At 36.0% G+C, this 25409-nt stretch overlaps 1 protein-coding gene across 3 annotated transcripts in view; it reads left to right on the top strand.

The window, feature by feature from the left end:
* ANO5 (anoctamin 5) overlaps window positions 1-25409 on the top strand; it is a 122619-nt gene that overhangs the window by 4300 nt on the left and 92910 nt on the right. For all 3 annotated transcript variants that reach the window (XM_053562420.1, XM_053562419.1, XM_053562421.1), the window contains exon 2: window positions 3337-3383. In XM_053562420.1, the coding sequence (XP_053418395.1) occupies window positions 3337-3383 (47 nt within the window). The remainder of the gene's footprint in view (window positions 1-3336; window positions 3384-25409) is intronic.

The following is a 25409-nucleotide window of genomic DNA, read 5'->3' as shown; positions in this document are numbered from 1 at the left end:
CCAAAATTCAACTAATAATAGGTTCTTAAAAGTTAGAGGTAATAAAATTTGAAACCATCTAAATGAACTTTTCATTGTTTGCTGCACTCATTGGTCTGGTTGCTTTTTAAATGGATCTTTTACCTATGAATGATTTTCTAATGTCACACATCAGTCATTTGGAAAATGCTAGTTCACTGAGTTATGCAACTTGCCAGACATTAACATATTTCATTATAAAATATCAAAAAGTCACGTTAACTATTTTATTGATCTCATCGGGACGGGCTTGGGAAAATGTTAAGCTCATGGTGACAGACATTAGTTTTCTGAAATTCTTTCATTTGAAACCCAAATGTTGGCATTGGCAAAAAATACTGTCAGCTGTTTTCCGTGAAGTCACAGATTAGTGTCATTTATTCTTGAGATAATATCTACCCATTTGCTAAGTCTCTGTGACCATATTATGTCTGCCAGCTGTATTTTCAATTAAAATGATGTTTCATGAAAAACTCAGCTTCTTCACTGTGTAATACAAAATATTTTTTTTCACAAAATAACAATGGTACTGTGAATGCAGCAGCAGTACCTCATATATAATTCTATTTATAGATTATTAAAAAGATGTGTCGGGCGGCGCCTGTGGCTCAAAGGACTGCAAAAAAAAAAAAAGATGTGTGTTAAGGGTAAAGATTTAATAAAATTAATAATTTTACTGTTTTATCAAAGATATTTTTAAGTTAAACTAGATTTTTTTTCATTTATTACTGAATAATACATGTTGGTGGAGAATATAATGACCACTAGTATAGTTTGGTGCGTGGCCTTGATTTGTGTGATGGCACCAACAGTTTTATCCCACTGCTTTTGCGCCATCAGTATAAATGGGAACAGAATGAAAAGGCAAGTAAGGTATTAATATTATCATAAAATAAATTAGATCTTGACAGGGATTGTCATACCATACTTTGAAAACTGCTGACATGAGATTTGAATTGTCAACTATCGAATGTGTGTGTATGTGGTGTGTATGTGCGTGTGTGTACAGGTATTATGTGTACATAGGGAGTTGTGTGTATGTGTGTGTGTGCACATTCTTAAATGTCCTCAAGGGATTGGTTTCATCTGCAGATTGTCAAATCCCTCATATAAAATGGTGCAGTATTTGCATATAACCTGTACCCATCCTTCCATATACATTAAATCATTGCTAGATTACTTATAATACCTAATACAAAGTAAATTCTGTGTAAATAGATTAGTACTTGGCACAGTGCCTGGCACATGGCAAGTTCTCTCTTTATTTTGAGTTATTATTTGCAGGAACTGTAGGAAAATAACTTGGCTCTTTTGCCAGCCTCCTCATTCAAATTTATGGAAACATTTCTTTCAATAAATGTTTGTGAAGGAACTTTCATCTGCTAATCTGCCTTTTCAGTATGTGAAAAATACAAAATCAGACATTGTGTCCACCTTTCAGGGACACACAGTCTTTGGTGGGAAAAAGATACTCATCAAAAAGCACACGTATCCTTATGAAATTTGAAACTTTGAAAAGTACCATCAAGTAGAGATATTTAAAATTATTTGAACTAGTCAGATAGGTTAGAGAGGGCTTCCCTGGAGAGAAAGTGACTTATGCTGATGTCTGAAAAAGGTAAGAAGTGGCCCAGGGTAAGGTGAGAAGAGAAGCAGTGTCTTAGCCTGTTTTGTGCTGCTGTAACAGAATGCCACAGTCTGGGTAATTGACAAAGAAAAGAAGTTCATTAAACACTTTGTGGAAACTCTGAGATTGCATGGCCACATCTGGTGAGGTCCTTCTTGCTGCATCAAACTATGGAAGAATGCAGCTTGGTATGATGAGAGAGAGCGTGTGTACTAAGAGAGCAGAATTCCCTTTGTAACAATCCCTTCCTGCCATGATGGCAGAGCCCTTACGACCTTAACACTTGTTAGAGATCTAACACTGAATGTTGGAGGACAGATAGAAACCGTTACAGAGAACCTTCCTTTCAGGGTATAACTGTTAAGATATCACAAAAAGGAGCTTGGAACTGAAAGAAGGTACAAGAAAACTGATGAAAAACTAGCCGGCTGGGGTTGAGAGAGCAAGGGCACGTGGCTGGAGAAGTAGTTTGGTTTTAACTAAATTTTAAAGTCAGTAATCTGACAAAGGTAAAGAACTTATATCAGGAATGATCTTTATCTTTTACTATTAAAGCTATGGACCATGAATCTTTTTTTTTTTTAACTAAAATAAAATTATACATAAAACAGATACTTCCTACAAGCCAGTGTTTGTTTTCATATGTAAACTTGATTTAACCAATGCACAAATATCCAAAAGTCCTCTCCGTAGAAAGCTTTGAACTTTACACCCGAGCTGACTTATAATGATTGAATTTATGTCAAATATAGGTTTGTCTACATAGTGTATTTACCAGTAGGAGAGAATAACTAAGGGATTTGCATCATCTGTAAAAAGGAAGTAAGCTGTTGTGATCCTGGTACAATTAATTTCATTTAACATATGTTTAATATTGTTTTATAAAATGTTTTTTCTTGTATTGTGAAAAAAGATATACAAATAGTAGCTTTATATTTTGTGGTTTTGGAACACATATTAACTTCTCCTAAAATTGCAGTTATGGTGGATGGCCTTTAAATCAGAGCAACATTTTATTTCGTTTCCATGGTGACATTTTCTCAAAAAAAGTTTTTCAGCCTAGGAAGTTTTCTATTTGAGAAATATTTCTCAGTCTTTTTCCAAGTTGGAGTCACTAAAGAATAAGAATCTAAATTCTATATTTAACATACTTTGGCATCACATATTTATTTGAACATGTATTTTAGTCCAAAGGACTAAACAAATATCCATTACAGGACTATCTGTGTCGAGAAAGTAATTTGGCTTATTTAGTGTTCTGGTAGTGTTTTAATTACAACTAGTCTGGTTTAATTTCAGGAAAACAATGAGAGAATATTAAATCTCACAGGGTGAGAACTAAAAGATACCAGTGGACTATGTCCTAATTGGATATTTTCCTTTTAGCATTTTTGTGACTATGAATTGATAACTGTATTGGTAAAAGTTTGTTTATTTTTTGGTGCTAAAGATTATATTCTATGCATTAGTATTTGCTGATTATAGTCTGGTTTTGATGAGACTTTTTTTGGAGGCTGTTTTGAACAATTTAGCTTCCAGAAGATATTGTATTTTTTTCTTCCAGTATGTTTTCTTGAAATGTTTTTGTTTGTTGTTGAATTCCTATTTTCTTCTTATGCAGACTTTTGAACATATCTGAATATGATTAGTTAACTAGTTTAACATGCTTTTTTCTTTCTTATTTCATTTAGGGAAAAAATCCAGTAGAGATACCAGCTATGCTTTCAACAAGAATGAGGTAAGTTAAATACATATGTATTAACTTCCTTATAAGACAAAGCAAAATATAAAGACAAGGTTAGAAATTGATTTCATATGAGTAATTAAGTGTTTGTACTGTGTTCTATTTTGTCTTCTAACCTATTCATTTTTTTGGTAACTAAAGCAAATTCAGTGTTTCATGCAGATTTAATATTGGATCTTTACTGATATTATATTGGGACAAAACTAAGTTTAAATTTGTTTAGAGACTTTCTGCAAAATAAATTCAGAAATACTGAGTCTTGATATACAAGATGATAGTATTCGGCTTAACTGTTTGCAAGAATGTAATGCAAGTATAATATGTGACGATTTTTATGTTATAGTTATTAGTATGTGATTAGTGCTTATCAGTGATTATGCTAGAATTCAATTGACTTCATTCTATTTAAATTAAGTAAATGCATTATTACTTAGAACAATAAATGAAATTAAATACAACCTCTAGAAATACAGATTTCCTTAAACTAAAGACCTTATTTAATTTATCAAAACCTTTTAAAAGATACAGACAATTTAGGTTCTTCTACGCTAAGCACAAGTGTTCTAAAGATATTTCTAAAAATAATATTTCGGGCAGGGTCCAGTTGATTCAGAACTCTATAGTGGCTCTCACAGAGGTAGATGTCTTTCAATGGGTTACAGTTCTCCAGCTCTATATAAACAGCGTCTTTAAAAAAGATTTCTGGAATGACTGAAATTCCTCCTTGGAGAAATGTATCCTTCCAGAAGAGGTTGGCTGTATGCTAGTTGGCTTGATAAATGGGCTGGATAAACTGGTTGACTAAAGATTGCCAGGAGAGATTAAAAATGACAGTTGAGTAACAGCTTCCCTGCAACTGGGAACAGCGAGTCTGGGGAGACAAGACTCCAGGCATCTCTGGCCAGTGGGATCTGCCTATAATCATCCCTTTGAGGATACAGGGAGCCAGCAAGGGACTTCTGGACCCCAAGAGGAAGACAAAAACAGTGGAAAACTGGCAAGTGGTTGCGTGTGTTCGATCAACCTAATCACGCCAGCAACCGTAAGTACAAGCAGCAGTGAGACTGCAAACCTGAAAGGCCTTACCTGTGAACTGTTTTGGTGTTCTTGGACTTGGCACTCAGTTGAACTGCCTTGGGGAGAGCTTGAGCAGGAGTGTGGAGAACTTTGGGCATTGTCTGGGGCCCCAGACTGAGCCACTGAGCTGGGTGCAGGAAGCCATTGTGAAAGAACTGCCCCGGCAAGCTACGACCTCAGGGTCTCAGAGCAAGGATTGGGTGGGTCAAAGTAACCTGCTGACTGAACAGACTAAAGGCGGGGACTGAGCTGCCTTACAGCCTTAATCCTTAGGGGCAGAGTGAGACGGTTTTGGCACACTGGAGCCTTGGGCTGTTGCCCTGGGTAGAGTGCCATGACATCACAGCTCATAGCAACCTAAAACTCCTGGGCCCGGCGCCGCCCAGACCTCCATAAGAGCTGTGCAGTGAGCCCCAACCAGTGACCCACACCCACCGGGCCTCCACATTTCCTGACCAGGAACTGCGGGAGCCACGCAACCCTGCATCCTCCCTCCTGTGTCCTCCAAGTTTCCACACTAGCCCATTCATCTGGACAGGGACTCTGGTAGCTGGGTGCCCTATGGAGCCCTCCCTGCCTCTGTGCAGAGCTCTTCTCCCGGCCAGAGACTGCTGAAGCCTTGGGCTCTCTGTGCCAAAGTCACTGGGGGCCTGGCACTCCCAGAACCGTGTGCAGCACACCCAGCCCTGTTGCTGGATCCAGGTGTGTCACAAACTGGAGCTGCTTCCACAACCAGAACTCCCTAGCTAGAGCAGCCCCAGAGGAACTACACAGGGTCACTCCCTACAAAGATCCAGCAACAATAGAGTGATTCCGCTGGGGTCCAATCTTGGAGAGACACCTCCCCAACTCTGAGGACAGCCAGAGGCAATGGTGAAAAATAATCATGAGGTGAAATCAACAGAAAAATCTGGCAATGTGAATAATCAGAGTAGATCAACTCCCCCAAGGATCAATGGGGCAGAAACAGCACAAGACCCCATGCACAAACAAATAGATGAGATGTCAGAAATTGAATTCAGGATCTGGATAGCAAATAAGATCGAATTAGAATTCCAAAAGTTATCTCAAGAATTCAACAGATTCAAAGACCAAATGACCAAAGATTTCGACACATTGAGACAAGAAGTTGCACCCCTCAAAGATCTGAGAAACACAGTAGAATCCCTCAGTAACAGAATGGAGCAAGCAGAAGAAAGGATTTCTGACATTGAAGACAAAGCTTTCGAACACTCCGAAACCCTCAAAGAAGAAGAGAAATGGAGAGCAAAAACAGACCACTCTCTCAGAGAGCTCTCGGATAATTTGAAGAAAACCAATATTCGTCTTATAGGGATCCCCGAAAGTGATGAAGTGGCTTCACAAGGCACAGAGTCTCTTCTCCATGAGATTATGAAGGAGAACTTTCCAGACATGCCAAGAGATTCCAAAATTCAGATAGCAGACAGTTTCAGAACTCCAGCACAACTCAACCCAAATAAGACATCCCCCAGACACATCATAATCAATTTCTCCTTAATATGAAGGAGAAAATTCTGAAAGCTGCCAGACAAAAGAAAACCATTACCTACGAGGGGAAGAATATCAGAATAACTGCAGATCTCTCTGCTGAAACCTTTCAAGCTCGAAAACAATGGTCATCAACTTTTAATCTCCTAAAACAAAATAACTTTCAACCCAGGATCCTGTACCCAGCTAAACTGAGCTTCATTTATGACGGAGAAATTCAGTACTTCAACGACATTCACATGTTGAAGAAATTTGCCACAACTAAACCAGCTCTCCAGGACATTCTTAGACCTATCCTCCATAAAGACCAGTGTAATTCTCCACCACAAAAGTAAACCCACCCCCAAAATTTTTGATCAAATTCCAACTTGCACAGTCGCAAAAGGATTAAAAATGTCCACCGGTCTCTCGAAAGGCTTATCAATACTCTGAATTAATGTGAATGGTTTAAATTGTCCTCTAAAGAGGCATAGGTTGGCGGACTGGATACAAAAACTCAAGCCAGATATCTGCTGCATCCAAGAATCACATCTTACATTAAAAGACAGATATAGACTCAAGGTGAAGGGATGGTCATCTATATTCCAGGCAAATGGAAAGCAGAAAAAAGCAGGCATTGCAATCCTGTTCGCAGATGCAATAGGCTTTAAACCAACCAAAATAATTAAGGATAAGGATGGACACTTCATATTTTTTAAAGGTAATACTCAATATGATGAGATCTCAATTATTAATATTTATGCACCCAACAACAACGCACCTCAATTTATAAGAGAAACTCTAACAGACATGAGCAACTCGACTTCCTCCACTTCCATAGTAGTTGGAGATTTTAACGCCCCTTTAGCAGTCCTGGATAGATCCTCCGAAAAGAAGCTAAGCAAAGAAATTTTAGATTTAAACTCAACCATTCAACATCTGGACGTAACAGATATCTGCAGAACATTTCATCCCAAAAAAACTGAATACACATTCTTCTCATCAGCCCACAGAACATACTCCAAAATTGACCACATCCTAGGCCACAAATCTAACCTCAGCAAATTTAAAAAAATAGAAATTATTCCTTGCATCTTCTCAGACCATCATGGAATAAAAGTTGAACTAAATAACAACAGGATCCTGCATACCCATACAAAAACATGGAAGCTAAACAACCTTATGCTGAAGGATACATGGGTTATAGACGAGATTAAGAAGGAAATCACCATATTTTTGGAACAAAACAACAATCAAGACATGAATTACCAGAACCTCTGGGATAGTGCAAAGGGAGGCATAAGAGGGAAATTTATAGCACTGCAAGCCTTCCTCCAGAAAATGGAAAGAGAGGAAGTCAATAACTTAATGGAACATCTCAAGCAACTGGTGAAAGAAGAACACTTCAACCCCAAACGCAGCAGAAGAAAAGAAATAACCAAAATTAGAGCAGAACTAAATGAAATTGAAAACAAAAGAATTATACGACAGATCAATAAATCCAAAAGCTGGTTTTTTGAAAAGATCAATAAAATAGATAAGCCTTTGGCTAACCTAACCAGGAAAAAAAGAGTAAAATCTCTAATTTCATGAATCAGAAATGGTAATGATGAAATAACAACAGACCCCTCAGAAATTCAACAAATCCTTAATGAATACTACAAAAAACTCTACTCTCACAAATATGAAAATCTGAAAGAAATCGACCAATACCTGGAAGCACACCACCTACCAAGACTTAGCCAGAATGAGTGGAAATGTTGAACAGACCTATATGAATTTCTGAAATAGCATCAACTATAAAAATCTCCCTAAAAAGAAAAGCCCAGGGCCAGATGACTGTACGTCAGAATTCTACCAAACATTGAAAGAAGAACTAGTACCTATGCTACTAAACCTCTTCCAAAATATAGAAAACAAAGGAATATTACCCAGCACATTCTATGAAGCAAACATCACTTTGTTCCCCAAACCAGAGAAAGACCCAACAAGAAAAGAAAATTGTAGACCAATATCACTAATGAATATAGATGTTAAAATACTCAATAAGATCCTAACAAATAGATCCAACAACACATCAAAAAAAAAATCATACACCATGACCAAGTCGGATTTATCCCAGGGTCTCAAGGCTGTTCAATATATGTAAATCTATAAATGTAATTCAACACGTAAACAAACTTAAAAATAAAGACCATATGATTCTTTCAATTGATGCAGAAAAAGCTTTTGATAATATCCAGCATCTGTTCATGATCAGAGCACTTAAGAAAATTGGTATAGAAAGGACATTTCTTTAACTAATAGAGGCCATCTACAGCAAACCCACAGCCAGTATCGTATTGAATGGAGTTAAATTGAAATCATTTCCACTTAGATCAGGAACCAGGCAAGGTTGCCCATTGTCTCCATTGCTATTTAACATTGTAATGGAAGTCTTAGCCATTGCAATTAGGGAAGAAAAGGCAATCAAGGGTATCCACATATGGTCAGAAGAGATCAAACTTTCACTCTTCGCAGATGATATGATCGTATATCTGGAAAACACTAGGGATTCTACTACAAAACTTTTAGAAGTGATCAAGGAATATAGCAATGTCTCAGGCTACAAAATCAACACCCATAAATCTGTAGCCTTTATTGTACCAACAATAACCAAGCCGAACAAACAGTCAAGGACTTTATTCCTTTCACAGTAGTGCCAAAGAAGATGAAATATTTGGGTGTATACCTAACAGAGAATGTGAAAGATCTCTACAAAGAGAACTATGAAACTCTAAGAAAAGAAATAGCTGAAGATGTTAACAGATGGAAAAACATACCATGCTCATGGCTGGGAAGAATCAACATTGTTAAAATGTCCATACTACCCAAAGCAATATATAATTTTAATGCAATTCCTATTAAAGCTCCATTGTCATACTTTAAAGATCTTGAAAAAAAAATACTTCGTTTTATATGGAATCAGAAAAAACTTCGAATAGCAGACATTACTGAGCAATAAAAACAAAGCAGGAGGAATCACGCTACCAGTCCTGAGACTGTACTATAAATCCATTGTGATCAAAACAGCATGGTACTGGCACAAAAGCAGAGAAGTAGATGTCTGGAACAGAATAGAGAACCAAGAGATGGATCCAGCTACTTACCATTATTTGATCTTTGACAAGCCAATTAAAAACATTCAGTGGGGAAAAGATTCCCTATTTAACAAATGGTGCTGGGTAAACTGGCTGGCAACCTGTAGAAGATTGAAACTGGACCCACACCTTTCACCATTAACTAAGATAGACTCTCATTGGATAAAAGATTTAAACTTAAGACATGAAACTATACAAATACTTGAAGAAAGTGCAGGGAAAACTCTTGAAGGAATTGGCCTGGGTGAATATTTTATGAGGAGGACTCCCCAGGCAATTGAAGCAGTATCAAAAATACACTACTGGGACCTGATCAAACTAAAAAGCTTCTGCACAGCTAAGAACATAGTGAGTAAAACAAGCAGACAGCCCTCAGAATGGGAGACAATATTTGCAGGTTATACCTCCGATAAAGGTCTAATAACCAGAATCCACAGAGAACTCAAACATATTAACAAGAAAAGAACATGTGACCCCATCTCAGGGTGGGCAAGGGAATTGAAGAGAAACTTCTCTAGAGAAGACTGACGCAAGATCTACAAACACATGAAAAAAAGCTCATCATTCTTAATCATCAGAGAAATGTAAATCAAAACTACTCTGAGATATCACCTAACCCCAGTAAGAGTAGCCCACATAACAAAATCCCAAAACCAGAAATGTTGACGTGGATGTGGAGGAAAGGGCACACTTCTACACTGCTGGTGGGAATGCCCACTAATACGTTCCTTCTGGAAGGATATTTGGAAAATACTTAAGAGACCTAAAAATAGACCTGCCGTTCGATCCTGTAATTCCTTTACTAGGTTTATACCTAGAAGACCAAAAGTCACAATATAACAAAGACATCTGTACCAGAATGTTTATTGCAGCCCAATTCATAATTGCTAAGTCATGGAAGAAGCCCAAGTGCCCATCGACCCACGAATGGACTAGCAAATAGTGGTACATGTATACCATGGAATACTATGCAGCCTTAAAGAAAGATGGAGACTTTACCTCTTTCATGTTTACATGGATGGAGCTGGAACATATTCTTCTTAGGAAAGTATCTCAGGAATGGAAGAAAAAGTATCCAATGTACTCAGCCCTACTATGAAGCTAAATTATAGCTTTCACATGAAGACTATAACCCAACTATAGCACAAGACTATGGGGAAAGGGCCAAGGAAGGGGAAGGGAGGGGGGAGGTTTGGGTGGAGGGATGGTAATGGGTGGAGCCACATCTATGCTGCATCTTAGAATGGGTACAGACGATTGCACTCATGTACACAGCTATGATTTAACAATAAAAAAAAAGAAAAAAAAAGATTGCCAGATGTTCTAGGATTCCTTTAAAAGTTTAATAACTAAGATGTTCAGAGAAACAGAATATGAGAACAGAAAGAGACTATAAACATTACATGGTCCAGCCATTTTTAAAGTGTAGTTTGCAGACCACCTGAATAAGAATTATATGAATAAATTCTTCCAAATGCAGACCCTTAGGCCTATGCTCAGACTGCTAATTAGTATCTTTGGGGATAAGCCTGAAGTATCATGATTTTACAAAAGCATCACACATTATACCTATTGTCATTAACATTTCAAAACCGTTGTCATAAGGCAGAGTCTCCACAACTAAAGTGATACAATGTGGCACAGAGAACATATTTATTAAGTGAGTCAAGGTAAATTTTTTTGAAATAAAGAATAGAAAATGTTAAATTTTTCATGTCTTTGGAGTACAGAGGAAAAATTTATCTCATGAGATTGATCCAGTTTAAATGATAACAAATATGTTATCATGTCATTTTCATTTTGGGTTGACATAATAATACCGTTCTCTTCACAGATCTTTACATGTATTGCTCAAGTTAACTTCAGTTACATCTTATGTTCTTTGTTTTCTGTGTGTCTTCCGTATTCATGTACATTGCAGACATCTAGAAGAGAAAAACATTTTAATCAAGACGAGTCATATATGTATTGTTTCTTATCCCTTTGTACATTTTAGGAGCAATGGATAGTGTTTCCTTGACTTCAAGTTCAGATAGATCTTCATTTGAAAGAATTTTGCTCAACATTTTAAGGCTTTATTTTTGGCTTGATGAATTGAAAAATTTATTTAATTAAATTGACACCATAGTTCTTCAGAAATGTAGTATCTAGATGTTTTAAAAATCAAGTTTTCCTTTTCAGGGAAGGAAACAAGTAATAGATCTCCACCCTGGTAAAATATTGCTGTCATATCAAACTCCTTCTAGACTCAATGTTTAACATGTGTTTTTCAATATAATGTACTTTGGAATAAAAATAATATCTCTCTGAAATAAAGACAAAAAATGTCTGCTGATGTTTGGAGTTCTTAAGAGGATATATTACCAAATTAATCATTTCAAAAGTAATTACAGCTCTTGCTTCTGGAAAGATGGAATAGAAAATTTTTCTCTTCTTATTCTTCCAAGTATGGCTAAAACTCCTGGACATTATGTATAAACCAAAGATAAGACTATGAAAGTTAAAAGAGAATGAAGGCAGACCAGACCATTCTCTAAAAGAGAATGAAATCAGTTTTCTGTGTTTGCTCTTCATTTGCTAGAATGGACGCTGGGTGAAGGAGAGGCCTGTGACTGAGAAATGATAACTGATACAGACAAAATAAAACCTCAAGACATGCCTGCTGTCTCTGGCCAATGAACCAGGAAAAGGGCGACCTAGGAATATAGAAAAATCTTAGTCAAATAGCTGCTTTATTTGGAGCCCAACATCACACAGACACAGACACAGACACACACACACACACACACACACACACATCGTGGCCCTAGCACCACCCTTTCCATCAAAGCACAAGTGAGGAGACTAGACATTTACTTCCAATTGGTTGTAACCAAGTGCCTAAATCTCCATTGGTTTGGTGTCAGAGAAGGCTGAATGGGGAAGCAGGAATTTTATTCTCACTGGGTGATAACACGTCCCTCTCACACACACCACTAGGTGTCAGTGGAGATGATGTGGGGAGCTTGGACTTCCACCCTCACCAATGATAACATATCCAATCCTTCTCTGCTAGAGTGTTAGAGTAATGCCCTAGTGAAGAGTCAACAATTTCATTGTTGCCTAGAGGTAGAGAAACCATGTCCATTCCAGCCCACACTATGGTGACAGGAGAGGCCAGATGGAGAGCAATAATGAGGCATCCTTGCCCTTCACAGCCAGATTAGGATCAGTGGAGGACTATTGGCAACCTCGAACTTTGGACCTCACCCAGGAGTAATGAGAAAAAGTTTCCCACTACCCTGTGTCATGTCAACAAAGGCTGAGTGGAGGACCCATATTTCTCCCACTAGGTAGTGAGGCATCACACTGACTACCCCACCAGAATGGCATAATGGGAGGCTTGCTAAAATAGAAGATTTAAATAAAATCTACAGTCTGATAATGTCCCTGAAGTTCACATTTCTATAGAAAATCAGTAATAAAACAACCAGAACGATCCCAACAAGAATGAGAAAAGACAGTCAACAGATGCCATGTAAGGTGACAGCAAAACAATAGAAATTAGAAGAGCAAAGTGGACATTTTAGAATTGAAAAGTAGAATAACTAAAAAAGCTTAACAGTAGAATGAATAGATAGAGGAAAGAATCATGGAATTTCAAGATAAAAGAACAAATTACTCGATTTGAGAAGCAGACTGGGGAAAACATGAACAGAGCCACGGAGACATGGACGTGTGAGACTATAACAAAAGATCTAATATTTGTATGCTTGGGGTCCCAAGAGAAGGAAAAGAGTGTACTAAAAAACTGTTCAAAGAATAGCTGGAAATATACATTTGTCAAAAGACATAAACCTACTGATGAAAAAGATTGAAGGAACCACAAAGATATTCACACAAATCAAGCTAAACCTAGTTCTAAAAACTAAAGACAAAGAAAAAATCTTGAAAGCAGTGAAAGAGAAACAATACCTTTACTATAGGGAAAAGTAATTAAAATGATAGTAGTTTTTTTATTGGAAAACTTGGAGGCTGAAGGAAGTGGTACAATTTTTTTCAAGTGCTCAAAAAAAAAAAATAACCGTCTAGAATTCCACAGCTTTTGAAAATATCATTCAGGAACAAATAGAACATCAGGACATTCTTAGGTGAAAGAAGATTAAGGAATCACATCTACCATCAAAGACTGCTGAAGGGAAGTTCTTTTAAAAGTTCCTTTTTAGAAAAAAATAAAAGAATTTCATAACACAAGGAAGGAAGAAGGAACAACAATGAGAGAAAAATGTAACTATATAAATAGACTTTCCCTCCTTCTTGAGTTTTTAAAATTATTTTATAATTGAAGCAATAATTTACACTGTCTTATGTAATTCTCTATATGTGCAGATGAATATTTAAGACAATTAATTTTATTATGAACAAATATTTGGTGGTGTAAAGGGAGATTAGAGTTATATATCTGTATTTCATTTGAATGGTAAAATGTGTACACATGTAGACAGTGATAAGTTATGTATTTATAATGTAATATCAAAATCAACCATTAAAAAAGCTATAGAGAGGGTAAGACAACAGACTATAAGCAGCCAGCAGATGCCACTCTCAAGGAAAGGATTAAAGTTGCAGGTGGATGCCCTACAAATGAGACTTCTTGGAAAGAACATTATGAATCACTGAGAAGTGAAGAGACATTCAGAGTGAAGGAGAAGGGAACAGGCTGATCCATTGAGCAAGATAGGATGGTACACAGGGGAGGCATCCACACACTGGAGGGATGTACAGGAGAAAACCTGGGGCTCCATGCTTCTAACATGGGCACTGCAGTCCAAGCTTGAGGAGGCCATCACTGCCATTGCAGACCTCTGGACTCATCAGGGAGTTGCTTAGAGTCTCTGCAGCAATACTGGGCCAGAGGGCAGGCACAGCAGGAATATTGTGCCTTCTGTTTCTGGGTTGTAGAAGTTAATGCCATTCTAAGCTCTCATGTCTGTGTAGAGTGGATGCTCTGGCATGTCCCATGGCAGGAGCTGAGTATCCCTTCCCCAACAGGGAGAATGAGCAGGAAGATGCCACAGTTGCCACCTGAGAAGCCCTGCAGTGACTGCCTCCATGGGATATTGATAGCAGAAGAGCCCTGGCTACCCAGGAGCTGGCCCTGTGGCCCCTCTCTGGGATTCCCCATGCTATCACAGCTTTTCCCTTGAGGTTTCCATGCTGCTAGCTGGCATGGGGCTCTGCCTCTACAATTCACACTATACTGTCTGACCCTGTGCCCTGTCCACAACTCCTTCACTGCCTCTAGAACCCCACAGTTCCACCCCCAGGCTCTAGTGCTGATACAGAGTCCCAAATATCTACCCACAAGGCTCCAATGCTGCTGGAAGACCTCACAGCCCCATCTTTGACACTCCCCATTGGTACTAAGCCCCAGGGCCCTGCACCCAAGGCACCATGCTGCATTTGGGCCCTGAAGCTCCACCCCTGAGGCTGCAGTGCTGCTTCTGAACCTCACAGACATGCTTTCTAAGGTCTACCACTGCTGTAGAGCCATGAGGCTCTTTTCCAAGGCTCCACTGCTACTTCCTGCAGGTCCTGCAGGTGATCTTGAGGCTACAGGATTATTGCTCAGCCCGTGGCACTGCTCTGAGGTACCAGTGCTGCCACTGGCTCCATTAACCCTGCTCTGAGGCCCCCCACTTCCCTTGGACCCCATGGCCCTGCCATGGAGGCTCCAGTGTAGCCATGGCCTCCACAGTTTTGCCCATGAGGCTCTAGTGCCTCATGGCAAGTCCTGCCCCAAGGTTTCTACCAGCCTCTTGGTGGGAACTTCTTGCTGATTGAACACTCTGTCAGGACCCACTACACTTAAGCTGCGATCACATTTAGACCTGGTTGGAGTGATCACCAGTGGCCCAGATACCCATGGTTACTGCACAATAGCATTAGTCAGTAATAGTGTCATACTTGTAGGGAGACCCACGAAGAGAAATCTCCTACAATACATGGAGAAATATTTCCGTGGAGAAAGCCTTGCCCAGCCCACTCCAACAGTATCTTGGGCAACAAACCATCACTCTGTGCAAAGATTACCCAGTACCAGCATGGACTGTGACTATCACAGGGGAATGAGAACATAGAACAGCTACATTATAAGCTCTCAATGCATCTGCCCCTTCCTTTTTTGGGTTAGTCTTCCAGAGTAGGTCACAAAAGCACTATCTGCAGACTTCTCTTTCTTACTAAGTAGGCAAATTCCAAGCAAAGGAGGTGCACTGCGAACTTATCTGCTCTGAAGTGGGAGAAAAGGTTTAGATGAGAAGTAACTGGCAAAACTCTGGAAACACACACACACACACAACAAGCTATTTTGATGCAACCAAGTGATAGCATTGGAGCTACAGAAGTGGATCCCAACTGAAAGGAAATTTTCAAAATGTTAGAGATGGAATTCAGAATATGCATGTCCAATAAAAGGAATGAGATTGAAGAGGATGTTAAACACCAACAAAAAGAAGCCAAACATTTTTCAGAACATTAATGAAAGAAATGAAAAAATTACTAAAGAGCTAGAAAATATGAGAAAGGATATAACAAAACTTAAAGAAATGAAAGCGCAATTTAGGAGATTCCAAAATACAGCAAAACTTCAGCAAGTGAAACCAATAGAAGAAAGAATCTCAGATCTTGAAGACAAGGCTGTCAAACTAACCCAGTCAGAGAAAGAAGAAGAAGAAAAAAGAGTAGGAAGTGGTGAGGAGGAGGAGGAGGAAGAGAAAGAGGAAGAGCAGAGGAGGAGAAGGAAGAATAAGAAGAATAAACAATCACTCAAAGAAATATGGGACTATGTGAAGCCAAGCAATATATGAATTGAAAGTTTTCCCAGGGAGAAGAAGTGAAAGCAAATCTATTTGAGGGAATTATTGAGGAAACTTCCCTGGTACGGTCTGAGATTCAGATATATAGGTACAAGATGGTCATTGAAAACTGGGAAGATTCATAGCAAATAGGATATCTTCAAGATACACAGTCATCAACTTAGCCAACTGAAAATAAAGGAGAAAATTCTACAATCACCAATAAGTAAGTGACAACAAACTTACCAAGGAAAATCCGTCAGGCTAACAGCAAATTTCTTAGCAGAGATTGTATAAAACAGAAGGGATTGGGGCCCCTATTTTAGTCTTTTTAAACAGAACAGGAATTTTGTATCCTGAAAAACTAAGTTTCATAAATGATGGAAAAATAAAGTTTTCCAGATAAACATGTAGTTAGAGAATGTGTCACTGTTAGAACTTCCCTAAATGAAATATTAAGAATCACATTATATATGAAATATCACAATAGATACCCACCAGTGTAAAATATACCTGAAAGCTAAAGCTCATAGCTCTTGTAAAAGAACAGCACAAGAAGGAAAATAAAAGAATAAGGTATCATTCAATATGATGAATAGAACAGTATCCCACATATGAATGAAACCACTTAAGATTAACAGTCTTGAGGCCCCACTTGAAAGGCACAGACTGGCTGAATAGTTGAAAAAAAAACACAACCCAAATATATGCTGTCTCCAAGAAAAACATCTGATCTTTGCAGACTCAAACAACTCGAGGTAAAAGGATGGAAACAAAGATTCCATGCAAGCCGAAATCATAAGCAAGTTTGTGTAGCCATTCTCATATCAGATAAAATAGACTTTAAATCAACAATAGTAAAAGAAAAATACAAAGATTGTCATTATATAATGGGAAATGGAGCAGTTCAAAAAGAAGCCATAGCAGTCCTACATATATATACACACATCACACAGGATCTCCTAGATTTGTAAAGAAAACCCTAGTGGATCCAAGCACCAAAATAAACAGTAGCACAGTAGTTGGAGGATACTTTAACACCACTTAAAGAACTGCTCAGATCATTGAAGAAGAAAATAAGTAAAGAAATACTAACTTAAACAGGACTATAAACAGATGGACGTAACAGACATTTCCAGAATATTCTATCTACAAATGATTCTATATACATTCTCATCAACGAATTGAACATTATCAAAGGTTGATTATACATTAGGCCACAAAAAAAGTCTGAGGAAATTCTCAAAAATAAATGTCATACCATGTATCTTCTCAGATCACAATGGAATAAAACAGAAATCAATTTCTAGAGAAACATTGAGATCTACAAACATAACACCATGGAAATTAAAAAAAAATTTAAAATTTCTGCTGAACATTCTTGGGTCAATGATGAAATTAAGATGCAAATCAAAAGATTCTTTGAACTGAGTGACAAAAGATACACAAGCAGTCAAAACCTAAGTAATATGGTAAAATCAGTAGTAAGGAGAAAGTTCACAGACTTAAATACCCAGATCAGAAAGAAAAAAAAAAGAAAGATCTGAAATTAACAACCTAATGTCACACCTCAAGGAACCGAAAAAGAATAGAAAACAGAACCCAAAGCCAGCAGAAGAAATAAAAATAGCTCAGAACACAGCTAAATAAAATAGAAACAAACAAACAACAACAACAACAAACACCTCAAAACAATACATAGGACTAAAAAAAATTAAAAGGCTTTTTATTTTGATAGATGAATAATATTGATAGACCACTAGCCAGATTACCCAGAAATGGAATAGAAAGGAGCCAAATAAGCTTAATCAAAAATGAAAATGGAGACATTAGAAATGATACAGCAGAAATACAAAATATCATCTGTGAATACTATAAAAATCTTCCCACACACAAGATAGAAAACCTAGAAGAAATACATAAATACCTGGAAAAACATAACCTCCCCAACATGAATCAGGAAGAAACAGAAGTAGAAATCCTGAACAGACCAATAATGAGCAAAAAGGTTGATGAAGTAATAAAAAAAATTACCAATAATATAAAGCTCTGGATCAGATGAATTCACAGCTGAATTCCACAAAATCTACAAAGAATAACTGGTACCCCTACTGAAGAAATTATTTCATAACATTGAAAATAAAGGAATCCTACCTGACTCATTCTATGAAGGTATTATCTCTTTATTAATGAAGACAGGAAAGGACACAACAAAAAAAGATAACTATAGACCAGCATCCTTTATAAACATAGATACAAAATCCTGATGAAAACACAAGGAAACCAAATTCAACATCATGTCTGAAAGATAATTCACCATGAGCAAATGAATTCCATTCATGGATGCAAGCATAGTTTAATATACACCAATCAATAAACATGATTCACTATATAAACTGAATTTAAACAAAGACCACATGAACATCTCTCTTTTTTTTTAGATGTAAAAAAAATACATTCTGTATAATCCAGAACTCTCTCTTGATTAAAAACCCTCAACAAACTTGGTGTGGAAGAACATACCTTAAAATTATAGAAGTCATGTCTGACAAACACACAGCCTACATAATACTGAATAGGGAAAAGTTGACAGCATTCCTCCTAAGAAATGGGACAAGACAAGGGTGTCCACTGTCACCACATCTTTTCAACATAGTGCTGGAAGTCCTACCCAAAGCAATGAGGCAAGAGAAAGAAATAAAACATATTTGAATTGAGAAAGATGAGAGCAAACTATCCCTGTTCACTGATATGTTCTTACATGTAGGCAACCCTAAAGACTCCATCAAAAAGTTCTTATAATTTAAATAAATTTATCAAAGTCTCAGTTTACTGTACTCAAATAATTAGAATTTCTGTATTCTAATAACAGTCAAGCTAAGAGTAAAAATCACAGACTTAATACCATTTACAATAGTTACAAAGAAAATAAAGTATCTAAGAATATACTTAATGAAAGAGTTAAAAGATATCTACAAAAAGAACTATAAACATAGATGGAAGAACTCAGAGATGACATGAAAAAATGGAAAAACATCCCCTATGCTCATGGATTGGTTTAATTAATGTTATTAAAATATATATGCTGCCCAAAGTGATTTACAGATCAATGCAATCAACAGCGAAATAGTGTCGTATTTCACAGGTCTATAAAACAAATCCTACAATTCATTTGGAATAAATAAAGAGCCCTAAAAGTCAAAATAATCTTAAGAAAAAAGAAGAAATGTGGAGGCATCAGATTACCTAACTCTAAATTATACTATAAGACTCTAACAACCCAAATATTATGGTACTAGTGTAAAAGCAGAGACCCATTGATGCAGAGAGAAAAAAATGCTTATACACTCTTTGGTGGGGGGACTGTAAATTAATACAAACTCTATGAAAAACTGTATAGAAATTCCTTCTAGAAATCAATGTAGAACAGAGAGAGGGAAAGAGGGAGGGAGTGGGGGTCATGGTGTGTGACACACCTTTTGGGGATGGGACACAATTATAAGAGGGACATTACCTAACTAAAGCAATTAATGTAACCTGGTTCTTTGTACCCACAATGAATCCCCAACAATTAAAGAAAGAAAGAGAGAAATGTAGACTTGCCATGTGACCTTGAAATTCCCACTAATGGGAATCTATCTAAAGGAAAAAAGAGATCATTTTATCGAAAAGACACCTGCACTTGAATATTTATTGTGGAAGAATTCACAATTACAGAGGTATTGAATCTATGTGACCATCAATTCATGAGTAGATTAAGAAAATATAATATATGTATTATATATATTGTGGAATACTACTCTATCCTAAAAAGGATTGAAATAATATGTTTTCCGACAACTTGGATAGATCTGGAGAACATCATATGTGAAGTATCTCAGTAATAGAAAGACAAAAACAAATTTACTCTCTAATAATTGGGAGCTAAACACTGAGCAATCATAGGCGTGGAAACAAGAAGGGAGGGCGTTAAAAGGTGGTGATGGGAACAAACTTACCTGTCAGGTACAATGAACAATTCTATTGTGACTGGTAAATGAAAAGCTCTTATAGCATTATACAGTGTAACCATGTAATAAAAACATTTGTGCTCCTTTAATATTTTGAGATTAAAAACTGTGAAAGAACAAAAGCCATACAAAGAGATATACTCAAAAAATATATTAAAGTATTTAGATAAATAAATCAACATGGAATCGTAAGTGTGAATAACCCACAGAAAATCATGAAAAATGAGGAAACATGAAATAGAATAAACAGACAACAAATAATAAAATGGCAGAATTAGTTACTAATATATCAATAATTACATGAAACATAAATGGTCTAAGTAAGTCACTTAAAGAACATAAATTTGTGAGTAGTTAAAAAAATTTGAAAATAAAAGGATCAAAAATTTATATTATCACAAACAATGTGCAAACATGAATAAGAAAAAGGTATTAGTACAATGTTTATATAAAGTATACTTTTGAGTGAGGAAAATCACCAACAAAGAGTGTGACATTACTTAAGGATAAAAGGGCCCAGCCTTTAAGAAGACAGTGGTGTTAAAGGTGCATGCACAATATAATAGCATCACAATATGTGAAGAGAAAACTAATAGAAATAAAAGAAGTAATACACAAATCTATAATTATTATTAGAGACTTCAACATATCTCTCTCAATAATAATATAATAACTAGTTAGAAAACCGTCAAGTATATAGACAAACTCAACACAATCAATCAACAGGCTATAGTTGACATATGTAGAATACTGCACCTAACACCAGTACAATACTCATTCATTTCAAGTGCTAATGGAACATATATGAAAATAGACCATATTCTGGAACATAAAACAAACCTCAACAAATTAAAAGGAACTGAAATTATACAAGGTATGTTCTCTGACCTCAATGAAATCTATCTAGAAATCTATAACAGAAAAATAACAGGAGCATCTACAATTGCAAACTAAACATTATATTTCTAAATAATCCAAAAGTCAAAGAAATTCTCAAGGGAAAACCAAAGCAAATAAAAACAATTGAATGAAAGTGAAAATCCAGAATGTCAACATTTGAACAATGTAGCTAAAGCAGTGCTCAGAGGGAAACTTATAGCCCTAAAATGATGATGTTAGTAGAGAGGAAAGGTCTCAAATTCATAGTCAGCTTCCAACTCAAGAAAGTAGACCAAATAAAGCAAGCAAGAAGGAAGGAACTAATAAGAGCAGAAATCAGTGAATTGAAAACCAAAAAGTTTTTTAAAAAATCATTAAAACAAAAATCTCCTTGGTTCTTTGAAAAAAAAAAAAAAATGACAGATGTTTAGCTTGACTGACAGAGAGAGAGAGAAACTGAGGACATATAATCAATACCTAGAACAAAATGTGACATAATAAAAGAGATAAAAGAATACTGTGAGCAGCCCTACACACATAAATTTGACAACATAGATAAAATGAATTACTCAAAAAGAATATACTTCCACAGCCCACTCAATATGAAATAAATTATTTATTCAAATAGAATGTGTAATTAAAAAATCTCACAACGATATCTTCAGTAGAGGAATGGTTACAAGACTGTGACAGTCTTACCATGGAATACTACCAAAGAATTATTCTACCAAATATTTTATATAATCTCTTTAAGAATGTGGAAGAGGAACAAGTATGCCTCATTTCATCTGTTGATAAAGACAGTTTCTTTAAAAGGCAAGCTAATATTCCCCATTAACATAGACACAAAAATCCTTAGTAAAATTTAGCAATACATATAAAAAGAATTGTGCACCATGACCAAGTAGGCTTTATTTCAATGATAGAAGGCTTATTCTAAAAACAATAGATGTACCTCACCAAAGGCTTAAGAATAAAAACATGTTTTTATCAGAAAAATTATCAAACTGTAATACCCATTTATTAAAAAACAAACACAAACTCTCAGAAACCTAAGATTTGATAAAGAATATCTGCAAAACACCTATAGGAATATTATATTTAGTTATAAAAACAGAATGCTTTTTTTCTAATATCAGGAACAAGGTCAGGATGTTCTCACTTCCCACTCTTATTAAATATAGGAGTACCAATTTTTGCAATAAGACAAGAAAATGAAATTGAAGGTATATAGACCATAAAGAAACAATAAAACTCTGCATGATCTACATATCTCAAGCAATCTACATAACAAGAATAAAAAGCTCCTACAATTAATATGTGAATTGAGTAAGATTGTAGAATACAGGTAAATAGTACAGATATCAATTGTATTTCTATGTATTAGCAATGTACTATTTCTATGTACATGAAAACAAAAATTGGTGTACAGGATAATGCAATTCCTATTTAAATAAACTTCTGCATGATATTTTATAGATAAAGACAAAAGCATTCTAAAATTTGTTTGGAAATACAAAAGAAGTATAAGAGATAAAATAATTTTGGAAAAGATTAGAGTGGGAGGAATCCTTCTGCCCTATTTTTAAGACATTTTAGCTGCAGTCTCATGAAACTAAGGACTTGAGGAGAGATAAGCATGTATATTAATGAAACAAAATTGAGATCCCAGAAATGTTCCCACCTATGTACATCTGAATGATTTTGGACAAATGTGCAAAAGTAATTCAATGAAGGATGAATAATCTTCTCAACAAATAGTGCTGGAGCATCTATATATTCATAGGTGTATTCAACAAACTTTGAACTGAACTTCATACCATATACAAAAATTAATTTAACATTATCAGAGATTTACATGAAAACAAACTATAAAACTTTTTTTTTGAGACAGTCTCACTGTGACACCCTCTGTAGAGTGCTGTAATGTCACAGCTAACAGCAACCTCAAACTCTAGGGCTTAAGCAATTCTCTAGCCTTAGCTTCCCAAGGAGCTGGGACTACAGGTCCCCGCCACAACACCCGGGTATTTTGTTGTTGTTGTTGTTGTTGTTATTGTCATTGTTGTTTAGCAGGCCCTGGCCAGGTTCAAACCTACCAGCCCTGGTGTATGTGCCCAGTGCCCTAACCACTGAGCTACAGGCACTGAGCCATATAAAACTTTTTGAAGAATAAAACAAAACAAAGTCTTTGGAAAATAGGTCTTGGTAAATATTTGTAGATATGACAAAAAGTATGTAACATAAAAGAAAAAAATTGATAAATTATAGTTTATCATATTTAAGAATTCTTATTTTGTAAAAGATCCTGTTAAGATGATGAACAGACAAGCTACAGACTGGGAGAAATACTTGCACATCCTATATCTGACAAAGGACTTGTACTACATATTTATTGTATATAAAAAAACCTACAGAATTAAATATTGATATTAAATTGTATTAAATCAATACTTTTTAAAAAACCCAACTAAAAATGTACAATGTATGTGTTGAAAGCTTTCACTAAAGAAGAAACTTGGGAGACAATCGTTATGAAAATATTTTCAATATGCCTAGCCATTAGGGAAATACAAAATACAACCAAGTAAGATATCACTATAAACCTATTACATCAGCTAAAATAGAAAATAGTGACAATACCAATTACTGGTGAAGATGCAGAGAAGCCGAATTGCTCATACATTTCCAGTTGGAACGCAAAATGGTACAGTCACTCTGGGGAATCGTTGGACAGTTTCTTTAAAAATGTAGCTATACTTACATTGTCACTTGCCATGTCCTCTTAGGCATGTTATCGCACAGAAATGAAAACATATGTTCACATAAAAACCTGAACACAAATATTTATAGTAAAAAGTGGAAATAACCCAGATGTCCTGGAGTAGGTGAATGGTTGCAAGAGTATGACAGTCTTACTGTGGAATACTACGCGCCGATATAAAGGAATGGACTCCATGGCATATTATGCTGAGTGGAACAAAAAAAAGAAAAAAGAAAATCTTAGAAGAACATTATGATCAATTGTTATCACATTCTTGAAATGACAGTATTATAAAGATGGAGAACAAAGGAGTGGGTCCTGGGGAGATGGGTACTGAAGGGGGGAGATGGGCATAAATTTAAAGGGGTGGCACAAGGGAGATGTTTGTTGATGAAACAGCTCCACCACTTGACTGGGCTTGTTCTTACCCTACTGTGCACATGAGACAGAATGACATAGAACTGGACACAGATGTGGTACTCACGTCTGTTTCCTGGTCATGTAAGGTGTAACAATTTAAGGGAGACTAGGGGAGGACACGTGGCATCTCTTGTACTATTTTGGCAAATTTTTGTAAAGCTATAACAGTTTCAAAATAAATAGTTCAAAAAAGTGAATACAATTTATTTCACTTCCTCCATTGCCAAATTATTTTTTTACTGCTGACAAATGCAGTAATTTAAAACATATATTGATGGTAGAATATTTTATCCAAGTATTGGATTGAGGCAGAAATGACTAGAATCAATGGATTTAGTTTATTAGTGAAGTTATAGGCATGATGGATGTTTGGGCTTTCACAAGACAGAAGAGTATGTAGAAATTCTAGGTTTATTATCTCCAAATTGTTTTATATTTTGAAAGCATCTTCCAAATTTTTTATAATTTCTTAAACTTTGAAAGGGCTAAATTTGTAGGGTGTTACCTCTGATTTACAATTAATATAGGTTTTGGGATCTATAAAATATACTAGAGTTAAAAATTTATGATGCAATATTAGATTCATGATATCATTAGAACATAAACAAAAATTAATTTTAAAAATCTAATATTTTTTGAGAACTTCCAAGGTATTATTTAACCCCAGATTTGTGGAAGTGATGGTAGAGTGAGGTTAACTTGCTCAAGTTTACATGTTTAATTAGTTTTACATACTTAAAGAAAAATGATATCAGGAATCAATAAAGTGAAACTATATAAATTGCTTTATTGTTCTATCTGTAAGTTTTGGAGTTGGGATTCTGAACATGGCGAGTCTGATTCTAATAGTTTCTTAATCACTGCACAATATTACTTCTTAATACTGTTTTAAGAAGTTTTATTTGTGAATTTGCTTCCTATTCATTGCTATTTGTGTTCAGAATTTTTAGAACGGGTATTTAGTTTCTATGATGGTTTATAATGTCTGAATACTACTATGTTTTGTTACTAGTGGAAGTGTGTCATTCATCCCTTTTTTCATTTCATGTCATTTTGTATCATTTCACTCAGTTCTCCAATAGTTGGGGTGAGGGAAGTAGGCAGTTTGAGACAGGAAAGCTCTGGCCACTGTAGAGAGGAATGTAAAATTAAGAACAGCATGAATTATTTTGCCAAAGACTAAGGTCAATGAGAAATGAGACAGTAAAATACTCCAAAAAATGTAGACACAACCTAAGTTATTTTATTTACATTTGCAAACTGAAGATATAACCATAGCCTTTGGCTAGAAATCAGAGCAACTGAAATTTATACCATTAGGTGTTATTTACAAGGTGCTCTTTGAGTATTTTTTGTATACGTCCATTGTACTTTTTATTTGCTATTTTCAAAACTGATATACTCGC

The sequence above is a fragment of the Nycticebus coucang genome, chromosome 14 (genome assembly GCF_027406575.1).
Source record: "Nycticebus coucang isolate mNycCou1 chromosome 14, mNycCou1.pri, whole genome shotgun sequence".
NCBI lineage: Eukaryota > Metazoa > Chordata > Mammalia > Primates > Lorisidae > Nycticebus > Nycticebus coucang.
The sequence above is the reverse complement of the archived record's forward strand: the minus strand, read 5'-3'. Positions and strand labels throughout refer to the sequence as shown.